The sequence below is a fragment of the Protopterus annectens genome, chromosome 6.part0, assembly GCF_019279795.1.
Source record: "Protopterus annectens isolate FY-2018-M chromosome 6.part0, PAN1.0, whole genome shotgun sequence".
Classification (NCBI taxonomy): domain Eukaryota; kingdom Metazoa; phylum Chordata; order Ceratodontiformes; family Protopteridae; genus Protopterus; species Protopterus annectens.
The window spans coordinates 1,976,083,443-1,976,104,813 of record NC_056737.1 but is presented as its reverse complement, the minus strand read 5'-3'; the positions used below and the strand labels follow the sequence as shown (position 1 = coordinate 1,976,104,813).

General features: G+C 34.3%; 1 protein-coding gene across 2 annotated transcripts in view; it reads right to left on the bottom strand.

The window, feature by feature from the left end:
- The window catches only part of ZNF385B (zinc finger protein 385B), a 1,204,911-nt gene that overhangs the window by 99,859 nt on the left and 1,083,681 nt on the right, over positions 1-21,371 (bottom strand). For both annotated transcript variants that reach the window (XM_044075269.1, XM_044075267.1), the window contains one exon: positions 11,125-11,376. In XM_044075269.1, coding sequence (XP_043931204.1) covers positions 11,125-11,376 — 252 coding nt within the window. The remainder of the gene's footprint in view (positions 1-11,124; positions 11,377-21,371) is intronic.

Sequence of the window (21,371 nt, the reverse complement as noted above, 5' to 3'; positions counted from 1 at the left end):
TTGCTACAGTTTAAATGAAGATTTTTTTTTCAGCTAATACATGAGCGCTGCAGTGCTTCATACAGGCAAGGAATAAGCTGTAGCATCCATTTGCTACATCTGTTGCAAGCATTTTGGTACAGTTTAAAAGAAGAAATTATATATATATATATATATATATATATATATATATATATATATATATATATAGTTTTTTTTTTAACATGCAGAAAAAAATGTTTTTTTTTTCACAATAGTCCATATTGGCTTTGTATAGCTCATTTAGTCTATCATTCTTATGCTAGTAGTATATTGTATAATTGTGTTACATTATATCTCCTTTTTATAAGCAGTGATTTACGTGAGTTTAACAATTTGCTAATTACCAGACTTCATCAGAATGTAATCTTTAGAAAAACACAAACATTGTTGCATCAAAAATTGAAGCATACAGCTATATTATTCAGTTTTAATCTTCCAGATTAAAAAGAAGGAATTCACAGTTTTAATGTGCCTAACTGAAGTAATCAATTTCACTTTACTAGAATTATAACTGAAGCAGCATGAGTGATAAACACAGTATTAAATATTGATTTTCAATTGACTAACTTTTCATTTTGTACAGTTCAGCATTTGCTTTTTCCGCCACAACTATAGACTTTTTATCTTGTGTTCCTTGCCACACCATGTACATAATTTCTGCAACGGTTCTTAATTCCAAAATGCTGCTTCTCCTTAAAGGCATTCAAATCTTATGGAAAATATACTTCAGTATTTCCATACATTGCTGCTTATGAGGTTGCCACGCCTTTAAATGCTAAATGCTCATGTTACATTAACAGTTATCTTGGTTTACAGTATCATTATTCCATAGACATGCCACCTACTGTAACCACTTTTAATTTGGCTGAACCTTGGATTCATACCAGTTCTACCCTCCTTACCAACTTCCCTACAATCTCATACCTGCGCTGTTTTGCATGCATGCCTTTGTCCCTCTGCTACAGCAACCCACACAGCTGCATGACTAATGTTTGCACCCTTACTTCCAACCCACACACACATTTCACTTTACCTGACCTTACATCTTTTTTCTTAGTGTTCATCCTGCCACCATGCTCAAGTTGATTAAATATATCCTGGAGCAGGACTTTGACAAATGCATTTTCCCTTGCATGTCCTAGATCTTAGGATGCCCCGTTCAGCTTCCGAACCATTTAAATGCTTCACATTTTTGTTGCACAGACAAGCTTATAAATTCTATCCATTACAATTTCTTCCTCTCATCTTGGTTTGTCAAGTGGCCAGTCATGTATATTCAACAATTTACTTACCACTTATATGACTACTACAGCATTTGCCTTAGCTGTTATCTTCATGTTCTTCTATGCTTGTGTAAGTTACTCTGCTCCCTCCTCCCTGACATCACAACTAATCCCTTTATTTACATATATATATAATGCTACTTTCCTCTTGTATTTCCTATGTCTTTGTTGGCCTTCTTTGACCCCACATTCCCAGAGCTACCTGCACTTGTGGTTGTACGTTCGCCTGGGATCTTCCTTTTGGTAACAACATGCTGACATAGGTAATGTCCCTGCGATGTAGCACTCTTTTGTTTTTACTACTGCGGATTTACCTCCCTATTGTCCCCTTCCTTACTTTTGTCAAACACTTCATTAGTCCAGTCATTCCAAACACCTAATGTTCTACCACATTCATGCTTTTCTCACACCTTCCTTTCCCCAGCAGCCTACTCATGTACTACTAGAGAGATAGAATGAGGGAGAGGATGTGCAGGACTGAGTTTTCACTTCTTTGAAAATAGTAACATGTTAGTGCTGTCATACAATTATTTTTAGTACATGAAACTTTAGCTGCTCCAAAGTACTGTAAGATAAAGGGAAAAAAAAGAAACTAAGTCTAGGACTGCAAAGTGTTTTACAGTTTTGAAAGCTATAAAATATTTAATGCTGCCTCACAGACCAATGCCACAAGTAAAGTTTAATTCTGTCATGTAATAGCTTTGAAAGCTGTAATACACTTAGTGCTGACACAAACCATAGAAAAGTGCAGCAGGGTGAAGTGTATAACAGCATTTAAAGCTGCATTAGCCTCTCCCCACTATTCTGTGGTTCTGTGCTGGGATTTGTTTATGCTTTAATATTACACTGGAGCACAGTGGTGGTAAAATGTGCTTAAAAGCATTTTGTTAAGTACCTTTCATATATTAGAATGATGCTTAACAATGTTGTCTTTCTTCAGATTTTTTTTAGGAAACTTTATCTCTGTTTGTACTGCAAAACTATTATGATGAAGAAAATCCCATACATAAAAGTAAGGTTGTTTATATGCGGGTGCACTGATCCCATTTTCCCTGTCTGGCAGCTTTGCCATCCATACCCCATTAGATATATATATATATATATATATATATATATATATATATATATATATATATATATATATACATATGTATATACTCATATGCTAAATCCACAGTTGTACAACCACAGCCAAAGTGAAATACCAAAACAAATACTAGAATTAACAAATCAAAAGATGATTGCAGCAGAGACTGACAGAACTAATGATAATGTCAGCTAAACAAGCTTTCAGTGAACAAATTTGGTTCCCTTGATCCTACGACTGAAGTCTGGATCAACTGGACATAAGCCATGAACACTAAAGCACTGCATTTGCATCTATATTTAGTATGAAAGACCTCTAAGCTACGAATATATGGAACCAAACAAATACTTTTTTGTTGGTAAGAAGATGCTCATGGTTAACAGTACTGAATGCTACAGATGAGTATACTTTGACTGCCACCAATGATACAGTGCCCTGGATCCCAACACTCTCTATCCTTTGCCCAGTATATCACAGTGGCATACTTAAAATAAACAAAAACATATAAATACATTTTTTACAGGGAGGTTAAACTGCATCCACGTGTGGAGACTTTGCCCTATTCCCTTTGATCTTTAAACATACTGTGTTCAAGGTTTCACAAACTTGAAGAAAAGGGAATATTTATAGTTTACCTTTTCCTGAGGCTGTGCAACTTTGAAAGTAGATTAGGAACTGGAGGGGTGTGGAGGTACAGCACTCACATCTGGAGGTATAGTTTGGCACAGCCCCCTTGCCAAAAGTTTTTAAACCTAGTTGTTTTAACCTGACTTGCTGCTATGGTCAATTGGGAAAATGGGACATTGTAGTAAGGGAACTGGGTGAGACTGATGTTTGTCATCATTAACTCAAAGTAGTTACCAATACTTAACACTTATCTCCCCACCTACCTTCAGTTTCCCAACCATCCCCTACACATCCCTCCCACTTAAATCAAACTTCCCAAATTTGCAATAACAGCACTCACACCTTCCAAAAAAGTATTTATAACATATTCTGCAACATAAGCCACAAAACCAAACCATTCACTGATTTCCACTACTTGGCAACATCTTTCCATACTCTCACTTTCACCTTACCACTTACCATTGACTAACCAATGTTGCCAGTCATTTCCTTAAAATTCTCCTAGCCATAATTATTCAATCTATGCAGGCACCAACAAATACAAATGATTCTCCATGGCACTACATACTTTTTTTCAGCAAATTAAACCCCTACCTACTACATTCATTTTTTTATACAAAATTAAATCCACAACCAATCCTGACTACACCACAAGTCACCAAGTAGCCACCTTCCCTTCTGCAGCTGGAACTTTCTCTACCCAGTTACTAAACTTCCAACAAATACTGTTCAAAAATATGGGCCTTGAAAAAAAAAGTTCCTCCAATTTACAATCAAGCTAACACCACTAATCCAAATACTACTGATCCAAAGTGCTGTTGAAAGTAATCCTAGACTGCTGTTTCACCCAAAACAACAACTCTGCATTGCCTTGATTGATGCTGGGAGTATTTCCAGCAACCATGAGCTAAAACATTCTTTCACAGTCTCCCATAACCCAGACATCATAAGTTTTACTGAGTCATGGGTTAAAAGTATACTTCAATCCTCAATTTCTACTTCCTTCACAACAACTATCTTTACAGTGCAAGACCAGGCAAATGGATAGACAGTGGCACCCTAATCCTAAAACAAAAAAGCCTCAATTCACATCAAAACTCTTCAAAAAATGACTATGACCTTAACTAGCTATCAATCATTATCAACCTCAGAAAAAAAAAACTGTCTGAACTCTAACAGTAGTCCTGACTGTTAACATTTACCACAGCATTCACTACCTTACTCACAGATATAACACATAATAGATACAGTCAATCCCAAGAAACATCTGATCATCTTTGAAGATTTCAATATCAGCCCCCTAAATAACAAAAATTTAACATACAGAACATACTAATTAACCTCAGGCCCACTCACTTAGTAACCAAATTCACCAGACCGAACCTCTTTACAGGAAGTCACACTCTGCTTGACTAGTTATCACAAATAAACTCTAAATTATTCATAGTTTAATAGTTCACCCACTTGCATTTAGTAACCACTGCCCAATAACCTCCATTTCCTGTAAAAAAAAAAAAAAAAAAAAGCTCCATCTCTTATAACCTTCTGACCTAAGTCTAAGGAAAACAAATACAGTCTGCTTTCAGAAGTCATAACACTGCAACAGCACAGCATTCTGACATGAACCCCTCCACTGTTGCTTCCTCATTCACCAACCTCCTCCTAATGCACCAAGACAAATACTTCCTCAATGTTAGCAGGGTCATTAAACCATCTCACAACACATGGATTACTATAGAGCTTAAAAGCCACTACAATCGTAGAGGAAAAGCCTATCAGCTTTGAAAACAGTCTCTCTCAACAGACAACTGACAAAAATGATAACTAAATAGCCTGACCGCAAGAAGGCACAGACCGATCTCCCTCACTTCCTCCCAAAACTCCTCAATAGCCAATCAGAAAAAAACATCTGAGAACTAGTCACTAATATTGCAGACTACTCCCATCCAGAAGATCTAAATCAAAAAGATGCCATCAGACTCACATCTGGATATATCAATTCCTATGACATTCTAAACAATTACATTTCTCTACCCCTAAAGACAACAGCAATCTTTCCAATTTTCAACCTAATACTGATCTAATTAAAACCATTTACACTAAGGAAATACTTAAAGAACTGGAAAAAAATTCACAATTAATGTACCCTCAAGAACTGCCTGTCTTCACCACTGGTTCATCCACCTGTGTGAAGATCATATCCTACAACTCCTTAAGCACCTCTATGACTCACATATAATACATACTGTCATGCTTAAACAATGGAAGATAGCCAAGGTCACTCCAATTCCCATGTCTCTCAACCCATATTCCTTATATGGCTATATAATCATCTCCATCCTGCCTACCTTAGGCAAACTACTCAAGACGTAAATCTACACCCAAACTGCATACCACCTACAGCATTATAGAATCTTCTCAGTATTCTAGCATAACTTCTGGTCAGAGCAATTATTATATATAGAGAAACAAGGGTCCTATGACAGCAGCTGTCTTTGTTTACCTAGAAAAAGTATTTGACCCAGCCAATCACTCCCTTCTCCAAAGCCCTCATCTAGAAGTTGCTCAACCCAGAAGTAGTAAACTGGCTTAAAGACTTACTATCTAACAACTTCCTATCTGATAGACACTTTCAAGTATAAATTGTGCTCCTTCGGCTCTTTACTCTCCATGTCATTGTCTTGTACTGTCTGCTACAATAATTTCCTCTGTTTTTCCATTTTTCTGTCACCTCTCCATTTATAGCTTGCTAATCTCCATTCCATCCTTCCTTAGCATTACATTACCCACAGTAATAGCCATGACCAATGGTGCATGGTCTTAAGTACAATTTTTCTGAATGTTAATGTTCTCCACCCTTTCCTCAGCAGCTTTCATTCCCAGCATCCTATCAAGCCTGCTTGGCAGCCATGATATTCCTCATGAAAGTGCACTCCCTGACCTATGGGTGTTTTTACTTCTATATATTTAACCATGTACCTACTTTCAATACTTTTCCAAGACATGCCTAATCTTTGTGTTGCATTCTTTCTTTCAAATAGCCTGCCCTTCTCCAGTTCTACTGTTGCATTAAATTTCCCCCCATGATTTTCCTACCCTCCTGTCTTATTTGCATGCATCATTCAAAAATATTGTTGAAGAATTCCATGAATCATTGCTACTAGGTGCATATATTTTGCCAATGGTCCAGTAACCTCACTCGTTACTTGTATCACCAAGAGGGTCCCACAGAGATCAATGATATCACCTATTCCAGTCCACCTTCATTAACCAGCTTCTTTTTGACCTTTCCAAAATACATATTATTCTGCATGATGATAATTTAGTCATCTATAGCCAGGACACTTCCCCATTACAAATTAAAAAACAGCATCTCAACTCACAACCACAAGCTGATTGATAATGTTACAAAAACAAAAGCCATTCTTTTTGTAACCCTACAAAAACTCTGAAAAGTCCAGATAAGCTGTTGGTTTACAACAACACAGGACAAGCTTTGGAAACAGCCCATTCCTAGAAATACTGGAACTTTGGCTACACCCCATTTTGAATTTACAGTAACATATCCAACTCATCAAATATAAAGTCAACAAACATCTATTCTCATTATTTATCCCTCACAGGTAGAACAACCATAAGGAAATGACCTACATGGACAGAGTGAAGGCCCTGTCACTGTACTCTGTATCTTATAGGCTGCTGAGAGGCAACTTGTGCCTGACCTACAAAGCAGTCTTGGGTCCTGCCCTAATGGAAATGCTGCACATCCAAAAGTCAAATGGGAAAAGATTCACTCATTCTAGGGATCTTAACCTAGCCTGTGACATTAGCAGGACATGCTGGAGAGACAGATATGTTTCCCAGAGATTGCCACTGTTCTGGAACAAACTCCCAATTCACATAAAACAGAGCTCCTCACTTACCCTATTTAAGTGTAACTTAGACAACTGGATGGGAGACCATAAATTTACCCCAGGGGTGTCACATATGTCTCTTCTGGATAAGGGTGTCGGTGCTAATCATAGACACAAGCTGCAAATATAGACCCTACAACTTGGTCAATAAGTGAACAAGGTTATAACATGGCTAGGCTTATAAAGGCCCTAGGAACAACAGCCTAGTAACCTCCTATGAACCTATAAGTACTACTTCTTCAACTTGAGTATGACCTACACCAAGTTGCATCTGCCTTCACTAAACAATGCATCATACTTCAGACTACAGAAAACAGCACCTGTAGGTTCATTAACCTCTCAGCCAGGCAGGAATATCATTGTATTACCTTAGAAAAGTCAAAGTGGCTGCCCATCACAGAAAGAACAACACTCCTTCAAGATTCACTGACTTGTTTTAAATCACATACTATGAGAGGGTTTTATAAATGGTTTGTAATATTAATTAATTTATTCTGAAGAAGTCTATCAATATACTCAGATGAAAGCACTAAATAAAGTGCATTTTTTTCTGTGAATTTGTTTGCTTCATTGGGAGTGGTTTGGTGATTGTTAGTTTCATTACCAGTTATCTAGTTATTTGTTGACTTTTCCAGTGCCAATCATTGTTTCAGTCTTCTTGACCCTAAAATCTGGAGATTTGTACCAAGCCAAATAACATCCACTCTGCCCTTTCAGTCTTTCAGACATGAATTAATAAACCACCTTTTTTAAGTAAGCACAATGCAAATCCATCTGAAATAGCAGAATTACGTAACAGACACTGCATTCCCCCTTTCTTTGTTTTCCATCTCAACATTTACACACTCCTACATCCATCTTACTTCCTTATAGCAACACCACACTCTTCCTTTCCTACGTTTATTTGTGCCTATTAGTACTCTCACTCTGCTTTTCCAGTATCTCACTTTCTATGCTTCTTCTGCTCCTTACTTCCAGGCTATGACTACATCTCTACCTAATTGTACTGTCTGCTACAATAATTTCCTCTGTTTTTCCATTTTTCTGTCACCTCTCCATTTATAGCTTGCTAATCTCTATTCCATCCTTCCTTAGCATTACATTACCCACAGTAATAGCCATGACCAATGGTGCATGGTCTTAAGTACAATTTCACTTAATGTTCTCCACCCTTTCCTCAGCAGCTTTCATTCCCAGCATCCTATCAAGCCTGCTTGGCAGCCATGATATTCCTCATGAAAGTGCACTCCCTGACCTATGGGTGTTTTTACTTCTATATATTTAACCATGTACCTACTTTCAGATACTTTTCCAAGACATGCCTAACCTTTGTGTTGCATTTTTTCTTTCAAATAGCCTGCCCTTCTCCAGTTCTACTGTTGCATTAAATTTTCCCCCATGATTTTCCTACCCTCCTGTCTTATTTGCATGCATCATTCAAAAATATTGTTGAAGAATTCCATGAGTCATTGCTACTAGGTGCATATATTTTGCCAATGTTCCATCTGTTACCTTTGACCCTCCCTTGCCATGTAAGCCATCTACCCGCTCAACTTTTTAGTATATTTTCTGTTATTAATTATAATCTTTCTCGAATAGCATAGCTTCCCCCCTTTGGGGTATTTTAAAATTGAAATATTTTCTCCTTCACTAACTTTTATTTTGTTTTTGTAGTAATGCTATGTCTTTGTAAATTATAGTTTTTACATATCTTTCAGTTTTCCTTTCTTAAAATGCAGGGTACATAAGGTAACTCTCAATATAAAATAATGCCTGCTGTATTCCAATTAAACTTTTCATTATTGGTTAATAATTTTGGGTAAGACTCAAACATAATATTGGGACCATCGTAGATAAACCCGCACTGACTGCAGACATCACATGTTGCAAACACATATTTTTCCCTAAGAACTACATCTTTCCACTATATCTTTCTACTACATCCTTTGTATTTTTACCCCTGCTGTAAAACACAATGGGATGTTCTCCTAATTTTTCTTTCAAATTATATAAATCAATGATAAATTTCCAATTTTTAATAATTAAATGTTTAACACTTGTAGTTCCAGTTCCAAAAGAGAAAAATCATAGTGTTGCAATAATCATCTTTTTTAATTTCAACCTGTTTGGGAATAAGTCCCTCATCCAGGATTGGTTTATACCTCTCTCAACATTATGATTTCATCTACTGCCTTTCTAGCCATTTCTTGGTGGTATCCTTTTGCTAAAAATAGATCAGTTAGGAAACCTAACTCCCTTTACAAAAGTAAAATCTTGGGATACTAACCAAGATACTTGAAAACATTTCCTCTTAATTAAATTCATTTTTTGCTATAAGGGGTGACAACAGTTGTAGTGCAAAAAACTGTTCAAAAATGTCCTTTTCTGTAAATATTAGACTCATATCGACCCCAAAATTGTTCTTTTTAATAGTAATATCCAAAAAGTCAATCTGATCAAAGTTTGAATTACTAGTAAACTTTAAGTTGTATTGTTAATATATCTAATACGTTCATTTAAACAACCTAAAACAGCACCTAAAAATCACAATGTCATCCAGGTATCTAAGATATAAGTAAATACATTTTCAATAATCACTGTTCCTAATAAAAAGTGTTCCCACACCAGTAAAATATTATCAAATACAGGAGCAGAGGCAGTACCCATAGTCACAGCTCTAATCTGCTTGCAATATTCACCATCAAAATAAACAAAATTGTTCTTCAAAACAATATCCTTCTTTTCATATAATAAATTAATTTCATCCTGTGGCTTTTTGGAAACAATAGTTAATGCCTCTTTGATCTACTCCATCCCTGCTTGATGTGATATGACTAAAAATAAATCTTTCACATCTATAGTAACAATTAAACTTAATTGTTACAGAGTATACGACTAATTTGCACAAGGCATTGCCAAGAGTCCTTCAACACATGTGATTTGGGCTCAAAATGTATCAGTAATGTCCTTGTGGGTTTTAGGAATTCCACAAAATGGAAGGGATCAATTTTTCCCAATGTCTAAATAGTTAAAAGTAGCCTTTGAAATGTGACCATTATGTGAAATGTCATAAAGCCAACTATCAAGTTTTGTATAGGCTAAATTAATCTCATTTGTAGATACAATCTCAAAGAAATCTTCCATATTCAGATATTGCTACATTTTACTACTATAGTCAAATGTACTCATAAAAAATACTCAATCACCCTTGTTAGGTCTAATGGAATGTATTGAATAGAATATTTTCTCTTTTGTTAACTTGTAAAATTTGTGATTGAACACACTAAAATCAAATGATCTTAAATTGTTCTCACACATCTTTTCAAAGAATGATAAGGGTTCCACAAGAGGAGGGTTGAAAGTACTACACCGTTGCAAAGCTTGCTGCAAAGTTTGTGTGTCAATCTCATTTTTAGAGAAAAGTTGATTAAAATTTAGCTTTCTAACATACAACTTAAGTTCTATAAGACTATCCACTAAACTGAATCTAGTAGCTGGAACAAAGAACAAAATGTTTGTTAAAAATCTCAAATAAATCAGGAGGGAGTAAACTGGAATGTTCTCTCTTCCACTGAGGTCCTATGGATATGGAACAAAGCTCTTTTGGGCCATTGTGGTTAATCAGGATTACCCAGAAGTTTTCTAAACAGAAATCTGTCAGGAAACTTGGACAGTGTGGGAAAAGTGAACACAAATATGAACAAGAACAAGTCTTCTACTTCCTGGCAACCACGCTTATCAATTCAATGTATCAAAGTTGTAAAAAGAAACAAAACCAGCAGACAGCTGACTTCCTCAACTGAAAAATCAACTTAAATCCCACCCACTAGAGTGAAAAAGCATATAACATATCGTTGTCTACAATTCTGCCAGAGGTGAACACTGCTATAAACATAAACAGACAAGAGACAGTACACACCTACATACCAAACTGATGGAGCATACAATCTGCTAAGAAGATAGGGTTCTGCAACCACAAACTGTATATGAAATATTCTATACTACTTGATGCATGATCACTCATCTGAATAAGACAACTTGTCATTCAGGGACACTGATTTTTTTCCATTTTACCAGGAAAAATACTGATAAATTCCAAACTGGGGTTTCAGCAATTTACCTGAAATAAAAGTATTACATTGTTAAAAAAATAGTCAATACTTCAAATGGCAAGCTCTCCCAAATAACCAACCTGTATTATGCGCTTCCAGTTGTGACAAAGAATTGACAGCAACTTTGCACAGTGAACAGTAAAGAAGTTTTCTGGCTTTTTCCTCTTCTGATTCAAAAATTGAGTTTGCCTCTCCATTTATGTTCTTCAAGGCTAATGCATTGTTTGCAATTCGTGATGTTGATCCACGCTTAGATCCATTGCGTTCAGCATAACTGACTACTGTTAGATTATGTGAGGAAGAATTGCTCAATGTTATCTTGACCACCTCTCCTGGAAAAAAGAAAGAAAAAATAGACTGTTATCATAAGTCTCCCGAATCTGAACCAATGAAGCACAGACTAAATCCAAAGCATTTGCAGTTAATCTAATCAGACTTAATGTTGCTGAAAATGAACCTTTCAGTTCACTTGTTAGGTGAACACTAATATACAATTCTGAGTTAAAGGCAGAACAAATGACTTCATGACACACAAACAAATGACCTACATTTTATATAAAGAAATGCACTATGTTCTTGCCAGACTATTAAAAATATTTCCTGGAACTGAATGTATCCTTTGCTATACAAATTCCAGAGTAATCAATCATACTTGTCCAGTACAATAGTATATTGGATGAATACCTCTTCACCTCCTCAATATGAAATGTATTCAACCACAGCAACAGCAGCCTTTACACATACCAAATTACCTCTAATGTTATAATGTCATAAGCAATAGAAATAAAAATACCCCATCATCAATCCCCACATATGATATGCCCTAAGCCATTGCACAGTAAAGAATAAACTTCTTTATCAATTGTGCTCCTTGCCACTGCCCTATGCATCATGGTTAATAACACTAATCATTCCTTCTATCATATTCTTTCTGTCTTTCCCTAGTCATGAAAGTAATACAGAATAACACCTCCAACCAACTCCATGACTGTTGTCAAGACTGTGCTCCTCATTTTCTCTTCCAAAGAATCAGCCTGATGGAGCTCTACTTGAATCCAACTGGCTAATAAGTTTCATGGAGCAAGAGCTAGGCATCCCAGGATAAGACAGAAATTTACAGTTAAACTGTCCCTGCACAAATAACTCAATCAGCTTATTCATTACTCAGTAAAGAGAGCCTGATGGTACGGAGTGGGCTAGCTTGCTAATCCTATTGGAGAATTTCCTCCCTCATGACAACTGTCCAAGCCCTTGCTGCTTGCTGCCTGGTGCAATGCAGGTAGCATGCCTCTGCATGCTCAAAGGCTACATGGTTTTGTACTATGATAGTACATACTCATAGGCTCCTGCTCCACAGGGTGCAATACCTAGTTACCCACTAGGTGTCACACAAGTGGCTTCCCTAACTGAACTCAGGACACCTGGGCTGTAATCAGAGCTTTATGTCTCTCTGTCACCACAGCTGCTGATCATGCTGATTTTAGAAATCTCACCTGGTCCTACACTTTCCCCAGTGTCAGTCACAAGCTGTTTTAATTGAAAACCTATTCCCAGTCTTATTTGACTTGTTGTTAGTCTTCAGCTGTGCTTTGTTGAAATGAAGTGCCCCTCCACCTTACCAAACTGTTATTCACACAGTAATCCTTTGATGAGTTTTGGAACTACAAGAAGTTTATAAGTATAGTACTGATGGAGGTCTGCTAAACAGCTCATATTAGCTGTGCATAATATGGCATGAATAATTAAGAAAGATTGCATATAGCAGTGTCAGTGGCACAAGAAGTAGCAAAATTGCCTTTTAATTACTGATACTGCAGTGCAGCATAGGGGGGGGTGCTACACTCCAGGGTGTGCCTATTTTGGATGAGATGTTGAACCAAAGCCTCATCTGCTTGAGTTAGTAACTCAGGTGGATGTAAAAGATCCCATGGCAACTATTGAAAAAAGTAGGGGTCCTTTATTTGTATACAAAATAATGCTTATTTTCAAAATGTTTACATATTTGCAAATATTTACATATATACAAATATATAACTATACAAATCTGTTTAGAAATAGTCATAATTTCCTTTACAAGCATGCAAAATTGTCATCCCTATTAGACCACCACTATCTCATTTTACTTAATATTGTTGCTAAAATCCATTTCCATATAAAATAACGTATCTGCTCTTTTAACATATTTTTTACTTCTATTCTTATAATATCCATATTTAATCATGTCCATGTTTATTTTATCCACTTCTTTTATATCTTCAAAAAATCTTCTTTACATAGTTTTCTCCCTACTTTTTTACATTTCAAAAACTCTTCTTCTTAGCGATGTAAACACATTCTATCACTTTTCTTTTATATGGCATACTTCCCTTTACTGGCAATTTATCTATTACCAGTCTCCACAAAAAAATCTTGACATTCTACTTTCTGATTACACCATTTGCTTCTTATTTTTATAGCTTTAATTTTTTCAGTTGTTAAATTTTCCCATGGTTTTACATAGTAATGTTTTATCATTACATTCTTATATGATACTTTTCTTTTTCTATATCATTAACTTTTATTTTCCACAAAAATATGTTTTCTTCATATCATTTCTTCATTTGTACACTCTTTTATTCTTTTTTACCATACCCCCAAATTTATCATACTTATATTAATACAGATTTACTATTAATATCGTGTGTTTTTCATTTATCCACTTTAACACTTTCTACAAATTTAATGAAGCAGTGTAAAACACTGGGTTTATTAACCCTAAACCTCCTTCCTCTTTATTTACATACAAAACTCTTCTTTTTACTGGTTTAATCTAGAACCCCATATAAATGAAAAAAATAATTGCAATAATTTATTTTCAAATTATTTTCAAATGCTGTCGGCAATATTACTATACTTGCTAAATATTAAAAATATGCTATTTTCCCATCAATACTGTATTTATCAAAAACGTCTTTTTCCCTGAATGATAATTTATATGTTCTCCATGAAAGACATGTTTGCTTTATTTCTTCTATTGTTTTTCCCATTGAATTCTACTTAAATCTTTATTCCCATATTTTATACCCAACACAAAAATTTCTTTCATTGTAAAATATATACCCCTGATCTTTACTGTATCACCTAAACCTTTACTTTTCTATTTATTTAAATCCATCCCTATCATCTCTAGACACTCATTTGTGTAAATTACTTTTATCCAAATTTTTTTTGCAATAATTATTATGTCATTTGCATATGCTAACATAACTGAAATTCTTAACCCTTCAGTTGTTATATACTCCACCTCCTTCATTTTCTAATTTATTTCACATACTATTACTTTCATAACTAATGCAAAGAGTAAACAACTAATTGGGCACCACTGTCTTACACCACTCTTCATATGTACCTCTTGGCTTAACCAGCCATTTACAAGTATTTTTACTTTATTATTACTATACGCTAATATAGATAATTTTTTGACTTTCTCATTTATATAACATGCTTTCATTATTACTCATAAGAGTTCATGTCCAATTGTGTCAAATGCTTTATTAAGAACTCATATCATGATTTTCTGTTCATAATATCATCCACAATTTCTCTATCATTAATAATTCTTGACAACCCTTCCTCTTTATACTATATATGCTATCTTCCATAATTTTGTTAATTTTAGTTTCAAATCTCTTTTGTATTATTTTCATAAAGATCTTATAATCATTATTATTCAATATTATTGGTCTCCAGCTTTTTAATTCTATCTTCCTTCTTCCATATACATTTAAATATTTCACTACATAATTCTTTAAAACTAAAACCTTCATTTAACCATTCATTCAAAGTCTTTGAAAATATATATTTTTTCAAATTCCTTAAATTTGTATATATTTCATACCCTATTGTAGCTGGGCCTGCAGCTGAATCTGAATTTACTTTCCTAATAACTCATCTAGTTCTTTTAAAGAAATCTCATTTCCAGTTCTTTATTCTCTTTTTCTGTTAACTTTTTTTTTTACTTTCTATGTTTTTAAATGACCTTCTTTTTTGCTTTAAACATTCCTTGCACATACTGTACTACACTATTCACAATCTTTTCCTGAGTTCTTTCTATTCCTCCTTTTACATTTTCAGTCTGCTCCCCTACCTTACCCATAAATTCCACCCACCCCCTCTTACTTTACATTTATACTTCTATAGCACAGCCCACATATTCCTCTAATCAATACCATCAGTTCCTTCCTATAGAAAAACAATCAATACAATTACTACCAATTGTAAGACCCACTCTAGTTTAGCACCCAAGACTCTCTCACAAATTGTTTTAATCCGCACCTCCTATAACTATCAAATTACAAACCAACCCACTGCCCTTCTAACATTTTTGCCCTATTTTACACCAAAGATAAAACACAAGTTAAATATGAGTCCCCTAAGTCAGATTATTTTAGTATTTCTCCTCACTCTACTAGCCTTTCTCACCAATTATTACATCCACCTACTGCAAATATTTAGGAATTAATCCAGTTCTCACAAAGAATATCAACATCTACCCAGTCTGTCTTTCTCCATAACACCCTATCTCTACAAACAAACCACATTTGATTTTTTCTATAAATATCTTAAAACTAAGCATCCAAATTTACACTCAAATATCAAACCAAGACCAAAATATAACTGTTGATACTTTTCCCCTCTGTAAAATATCAATTCAAAACATTAGCAGAGATGTTCACCCCAACCTAGTTCCCACTGTTCATAAAATCATCACTTCCAATTGCAAAATAAACCAGACATGACAGACAAAACAAGCATGCATGTGGTGTAGCAATCATCCATAAACCTCCCTAACCATTACCTTACTTCCACAGGGAATACCCAAATTTAACAATGCTGAGAAGTTAACACTCATAAGAATCAACAATAGGAAAACTATATGTTTAACAGCAATTTATAGACCACCATGGAATAACACTGATACTGCTGAAAGCAACCTGCATTGGATATCCCAACAAATTAACCATGAAAGTGTAATACTTGGAGACTTAAATATAAACTGGCAACTCATAAATTCCATTACCCTTACTGGATCCATAAACTTGTACAAATTCAGACAATTAATAACCACAGCTACTAGAATCAATAAAACTTCAGAGAGACTCTCAACATTAGATTAGATTCTTACAAACGGACCAGACAAACTGACAAATGTAGGCTGCCTCTCAAATAGCATACATGACCACATATTAACATATGTTTGTAGAACTCACCATAACCAAGATAAACATATTATCTATAATGAAATATGAAATACAACTAATTTCAGCAAAAATGTTTTCAAGGAAACACTAAAAATATATAACTGGAATGTACTTAGAACAAGGCTGTTCGATACTGCTGTAGAACACTTTTATAACATATTCTTACAGACCTTAAATAATCTAGCACCAGTATGTAATAAAAGAGAAGAGTCCAACCCCACACCATTGCTGACAAAGGAAACCAAAAAATCATAATAAAAGGGGATAAAGCCAGGAAAAAATTGTATAAAAATAGGACTCAAAATGCTCTCCAGCAATTTAGACATATTAGAAACCTGGCAAAACTCCATGTCAAACAGGATAAGCAAACATACTATACCTACCTACAAGAAGAACACATAAACAACCAAAAACTTTTTTTCTCATCACTACATAAACTACTCCACGCTGGCAAGACCATTAGTCCCTCTCCAAAAACATACAATATGACAGACTCTATCCCAACATAGTTTATTTCCTAATTTATACAATCAATATTATCTCTCTTAGACACAATATCTGCCCCTTACTCTTTCCCTGTCCAATTAAAACTACCTACAGCTATTCAATTTTAGTCTGGTACCTACCTCCTCATAAGGAAGTTACTCCTTAACTAAAAACTATTTCAGTTGCTGTACACCATCAGACTACTTAAAATGGCTGCAAAATTTGTAGCCTTCCCTGTGTCCATACTAATTAACATGTCCATAGCAGAAGGATATGTCCCATCACTGTTGAGAAAATATTACATCATACCACTGCACACAGGTGGCAATCCACAGAGTTTAATACCTACAGACCAATAGAAATTCTCTCCACACTCTCCAAAATATTAGAGAAATGCAATGATATGTAGCTGATGCAATACCTAACCTCAACTGATCTGCTTTCAGAAACACAACATGGCTTTAGGTCCCAGCACAACACCACTACCGCTCAATTGCATTTTACCAATGTAATAAACTACTCATCCTTTCAACCAGTTGCTACAGGGGTTCCTCAGGGCTCTATCCTGGGTCCTCTACTATTTAATATATTTATTAATGACCTCCACATCTCCACATCTCCACATCTCCACTCACCATGCAAGTTTAGTTCAGTATGCAGCTGACTCAGCATTAATATGTGTAGCCTCAATAATAAATAAGCTCCAAGACATTTCTAAAAAATCTTTCTCCTCTGTAACCTAGCAAACAAACAATACTCAAAGAAAGAAATGTACCTCCTGCTACAATAAAATAGCTACATTTGTCAGCAGTCTCCCTCACAGGACCTGCTGTTGTCTTAGCTTAAAACAATTAAATTGGCTTGAACTGTACAACTGTCTAACATATTCACAACTCATGACAGCACACAAACTCATTCATAATCCAGACAAATGCTCTGCACTACAAAACTTATTACTGCCCTACTGCCCAGCAAAGGACCTCAGTTCTAGTAACAAATTCTTATTACTTACAAATAAGTCAAATAATGTTGCAGGGGACTTGTTCTACTCCCAGTGCATTGCTAAACTCTGGAATATTATCCCCATGCAAATAATACTTTCTGACAAACTCAGCAGTTTTAAACCACTGCTTAAACAACATCATAACCAATCCCGGTAGTGTACATGTTCATCAGAGGGTTAAAACTTCTTCACTGTACAATACTATCCAAATACTCTCCTTAAACATAATATTCTCAACCTCTTACTGAAATGGCAAAACAATTTTTATACATAACTCTGCTGCCTATACAGTCGACTAAGTTGCATGTGTGCTTTCTCTTTAGTAACTTCTACCTCTGTAAAATCCTAGAATGTATTATATAACTGTAACTACCATTTGTGATTAAATGTAAATGGAAATATCACTACGTATGTGTATAAATGCAAATAGAAATGTAACTACTTGAATGGAACTTAGTATAATGCAATGTAAGCAAATGGAGTTTTTCTCCCTGTGTCTCCACTGAAAATGGATATTATCCAGTTGGACTTTCCCAGTAAACAAAAACAAATTAACTAACTAACTAACTAACTAACTAACTAACTAACTAACTAACTAAATACATTTTATTTCTCGCATTAAACTACGATCTTCCTTTACTAATCTGCTTAATTAACTCAATACTTCTCTTTTTCCCTGTGAAAATATATTTGCTTATATAAACACTTCTTTTATTCTTCTTGATTTCTTTCAAATACATCTTTTTCTTTGTCAAAGTACCATCTGTCATTATGTTCTAAATCTTCCAATGTATCATTATATGTTCTTTTATATTTTTCTTTCTCTACTTTTCTCACATATTGCCACAACAAAAAACATTTTATATTTTTCCTTAAATATCATCCACCATTCAAAGCAATTTTTATAAAATGTTCTCATAGTAATATGATCTTTCCATAACTCTATTACTAATCACTTCCCTTATTCATGTCATACTCTCTCATTTATCCTTTTTATTCCTTTACTTATTTTTTATATATTCTTTCATTTCTTTGATCTCTTGCCATATTGCAAGATGATCAGAAAATCCTGTTTCAACTGCCTTCCCTTCTACTACAACTAAACCTTCTTTACATACCCCTTTTGTAAGTCCATGAATTTACTGTCTCAAAGTTTTAACTTACCACATCTCATAATTTCTAACATTATTTTATATCATTTCCTTTCTTTTTATGATTGCCTTTTAAATCACTGTTAATGTCTCCTGTCATTATAATATTTATATTTATCACTACATAGTCTAAAATCTGATGAAATATGCTTTCCCTTTCTTGACAGTATAAGCCTAAAATGTTATGATTCTATACACGTTCTTTCCATTTGAAATCTACAATGATTAATCTTCCCAGTTTTGCCAAAGGTAATGTAATATCTTTTCTGTATTTCTACAGAATACAGCTATTCCAGAACATCTCTCATTTCCAAAATTCCAAATTATCTTTCCTCCCCATAGTTTTTTCATTTGCACTTTATCTTCATTTGCTAAAAATCTTTTGTCTTCTAATATAATTATATCTACATTGCATGTATTACACTACTGCAAAATTCCTATTGTTCTTACTATATTCTTAATACTATTCACATTTATAGAAAGCATTTGAAAATTTTCATTTTCCCCTTTCCTTAGATTCATGGTTTCATACGTTTAAAGCTAATTAATAGGGTAACTTTTTTAACAGTCCTTGTAAGCTTAACCAATTTCCTTCCCAAGGGTGAGAATAAAACACTGTTTGTGAGTCAAACACCTTAACAATTATACCTAACCCCAACCTTTAGCTGTTTATATTCTTTTTCATCCATTTCCTTTCTTTTTTCTTTTGTACATATGCCTTTAATTTTTCTTTTTTTTGTATTTTTATTTTACCAATAGAATTTTTTTCCCCTTATACTAGCTCCCAGTTTATGTCTTCTTTGTCACTTATTTTAGAACCTTTTTCTATATCCTCTATTATTTTTTCTTATTATTATTATTATTTTTTTTTTTCTCATTTATTATTTCTTATACTTCTTCACTTTCTTTTTTTTCCTTACTGTTATTTTCAGTTTTGCAATCCATCCATTAATATCCAATTTTGTTATATTTATATCATTTCAATTCACATTTCTTGCATCATGTACCATTTCCCCACAAATAGAACATTTTATTTTATTACAGTTACTTATCAAATGCTCTTCCTGTCTACAAGAAAAAAAAAATACATGCTTTACATTGTCCCCAGTATTTTACAACAGCCCTATTCCCTTCCACATTTATCATGCTTGGTATATATATATATATATATATATATTTTTTTTTTTGTCATTCTATTTTTAAGACAATATTACAATCACAGACAGCAGGCCATAAACCCCTTTTGTCATAAACTTTTACAATGCCGAGTACTTCTTTACATAAAGGTTTCAAATGTCATTTCACAGTCTCTCTTTCTACCTCTGATCGAAATTGTACACAAATCTTCTTTTTTGTTTTCTTGTTAAATGCTTTTATCACATAAAGACAACATGGGTTACAGTCTTTCTTTTGTTCATATTCTCCAAGAAAATTTTACATTGAAAAAACAGTTTTAACTATAAATTCACAAAATGTCTCTTTGTTAATAAGAATAAATACTCTTACCTAATGTGCTTTTACACCCAAAGGAGCTATTAAATTGTTCCACACATCACACCTGTCCATTTTTTGTCTTCTTTACTTTGAATCCTTACCACATATTTCTGTTTTTCATTTTCTTCTGCCTTCATTCCTGCTACTCCATGTTTGTCTTCTTTTACTTTATCTGACTATGTTTTCTTTTCCATCACACCACAATTCTTCAGGATTGTCTCTGCATCTTCCTTTTGTATTTTCACCATAATGTCCCCACAGGAAACATCTTCATTTTCTGGCTCACTCTGTACCACTATTTCTTTAAGTAAATCATTCCACAACCCTCCCAAGTGGAGGATTAAATTATGCATCCATCATTTGCTGACTCATCTCATCAAATACTTTTCTTTGAAACATTTCCTCAGAATCCTGCACACAATCTCCGGTCTTGATATTTGCTTTCACTTTCATTTCTTTCATTACCCATCACCTCCTTCTTTTTCCATCTGCCTCCCTGTTTCTCCAGGCCACATCTGCACCTGGAATGGGAATAAGAAGTGCTCCTCCAAAATGGTTCTGACTCACAATGATGATTAGGTTTTTTTATTGATATCTACATTATTTATTATTTAAATATTTACATATTTACATTATTTAAATCTATTTACATATCTCCCTACATTATAAACATCAATTTAAGCATTTACCCCCCACTCTTTTATCCAAAACCAAAACATTTTCTCCAGAATCTTTGTCAAAGTCCATTTTCTATTCTATTTAATTTTATTTAGTCTCTCATTCGATAAAGTCCATGAAACATAAAATATAACTCTGTCAATTTTCTTCACTTCTTCCTGTTTTTTGTGCACCAAAATAACCAAATTCTATTATGTCCATATTTATTTGCTCAACTTTTAAGCAGCTTTCCACCCTATTGTGTTTACACATTACTTTCCACAAATTATTAACTC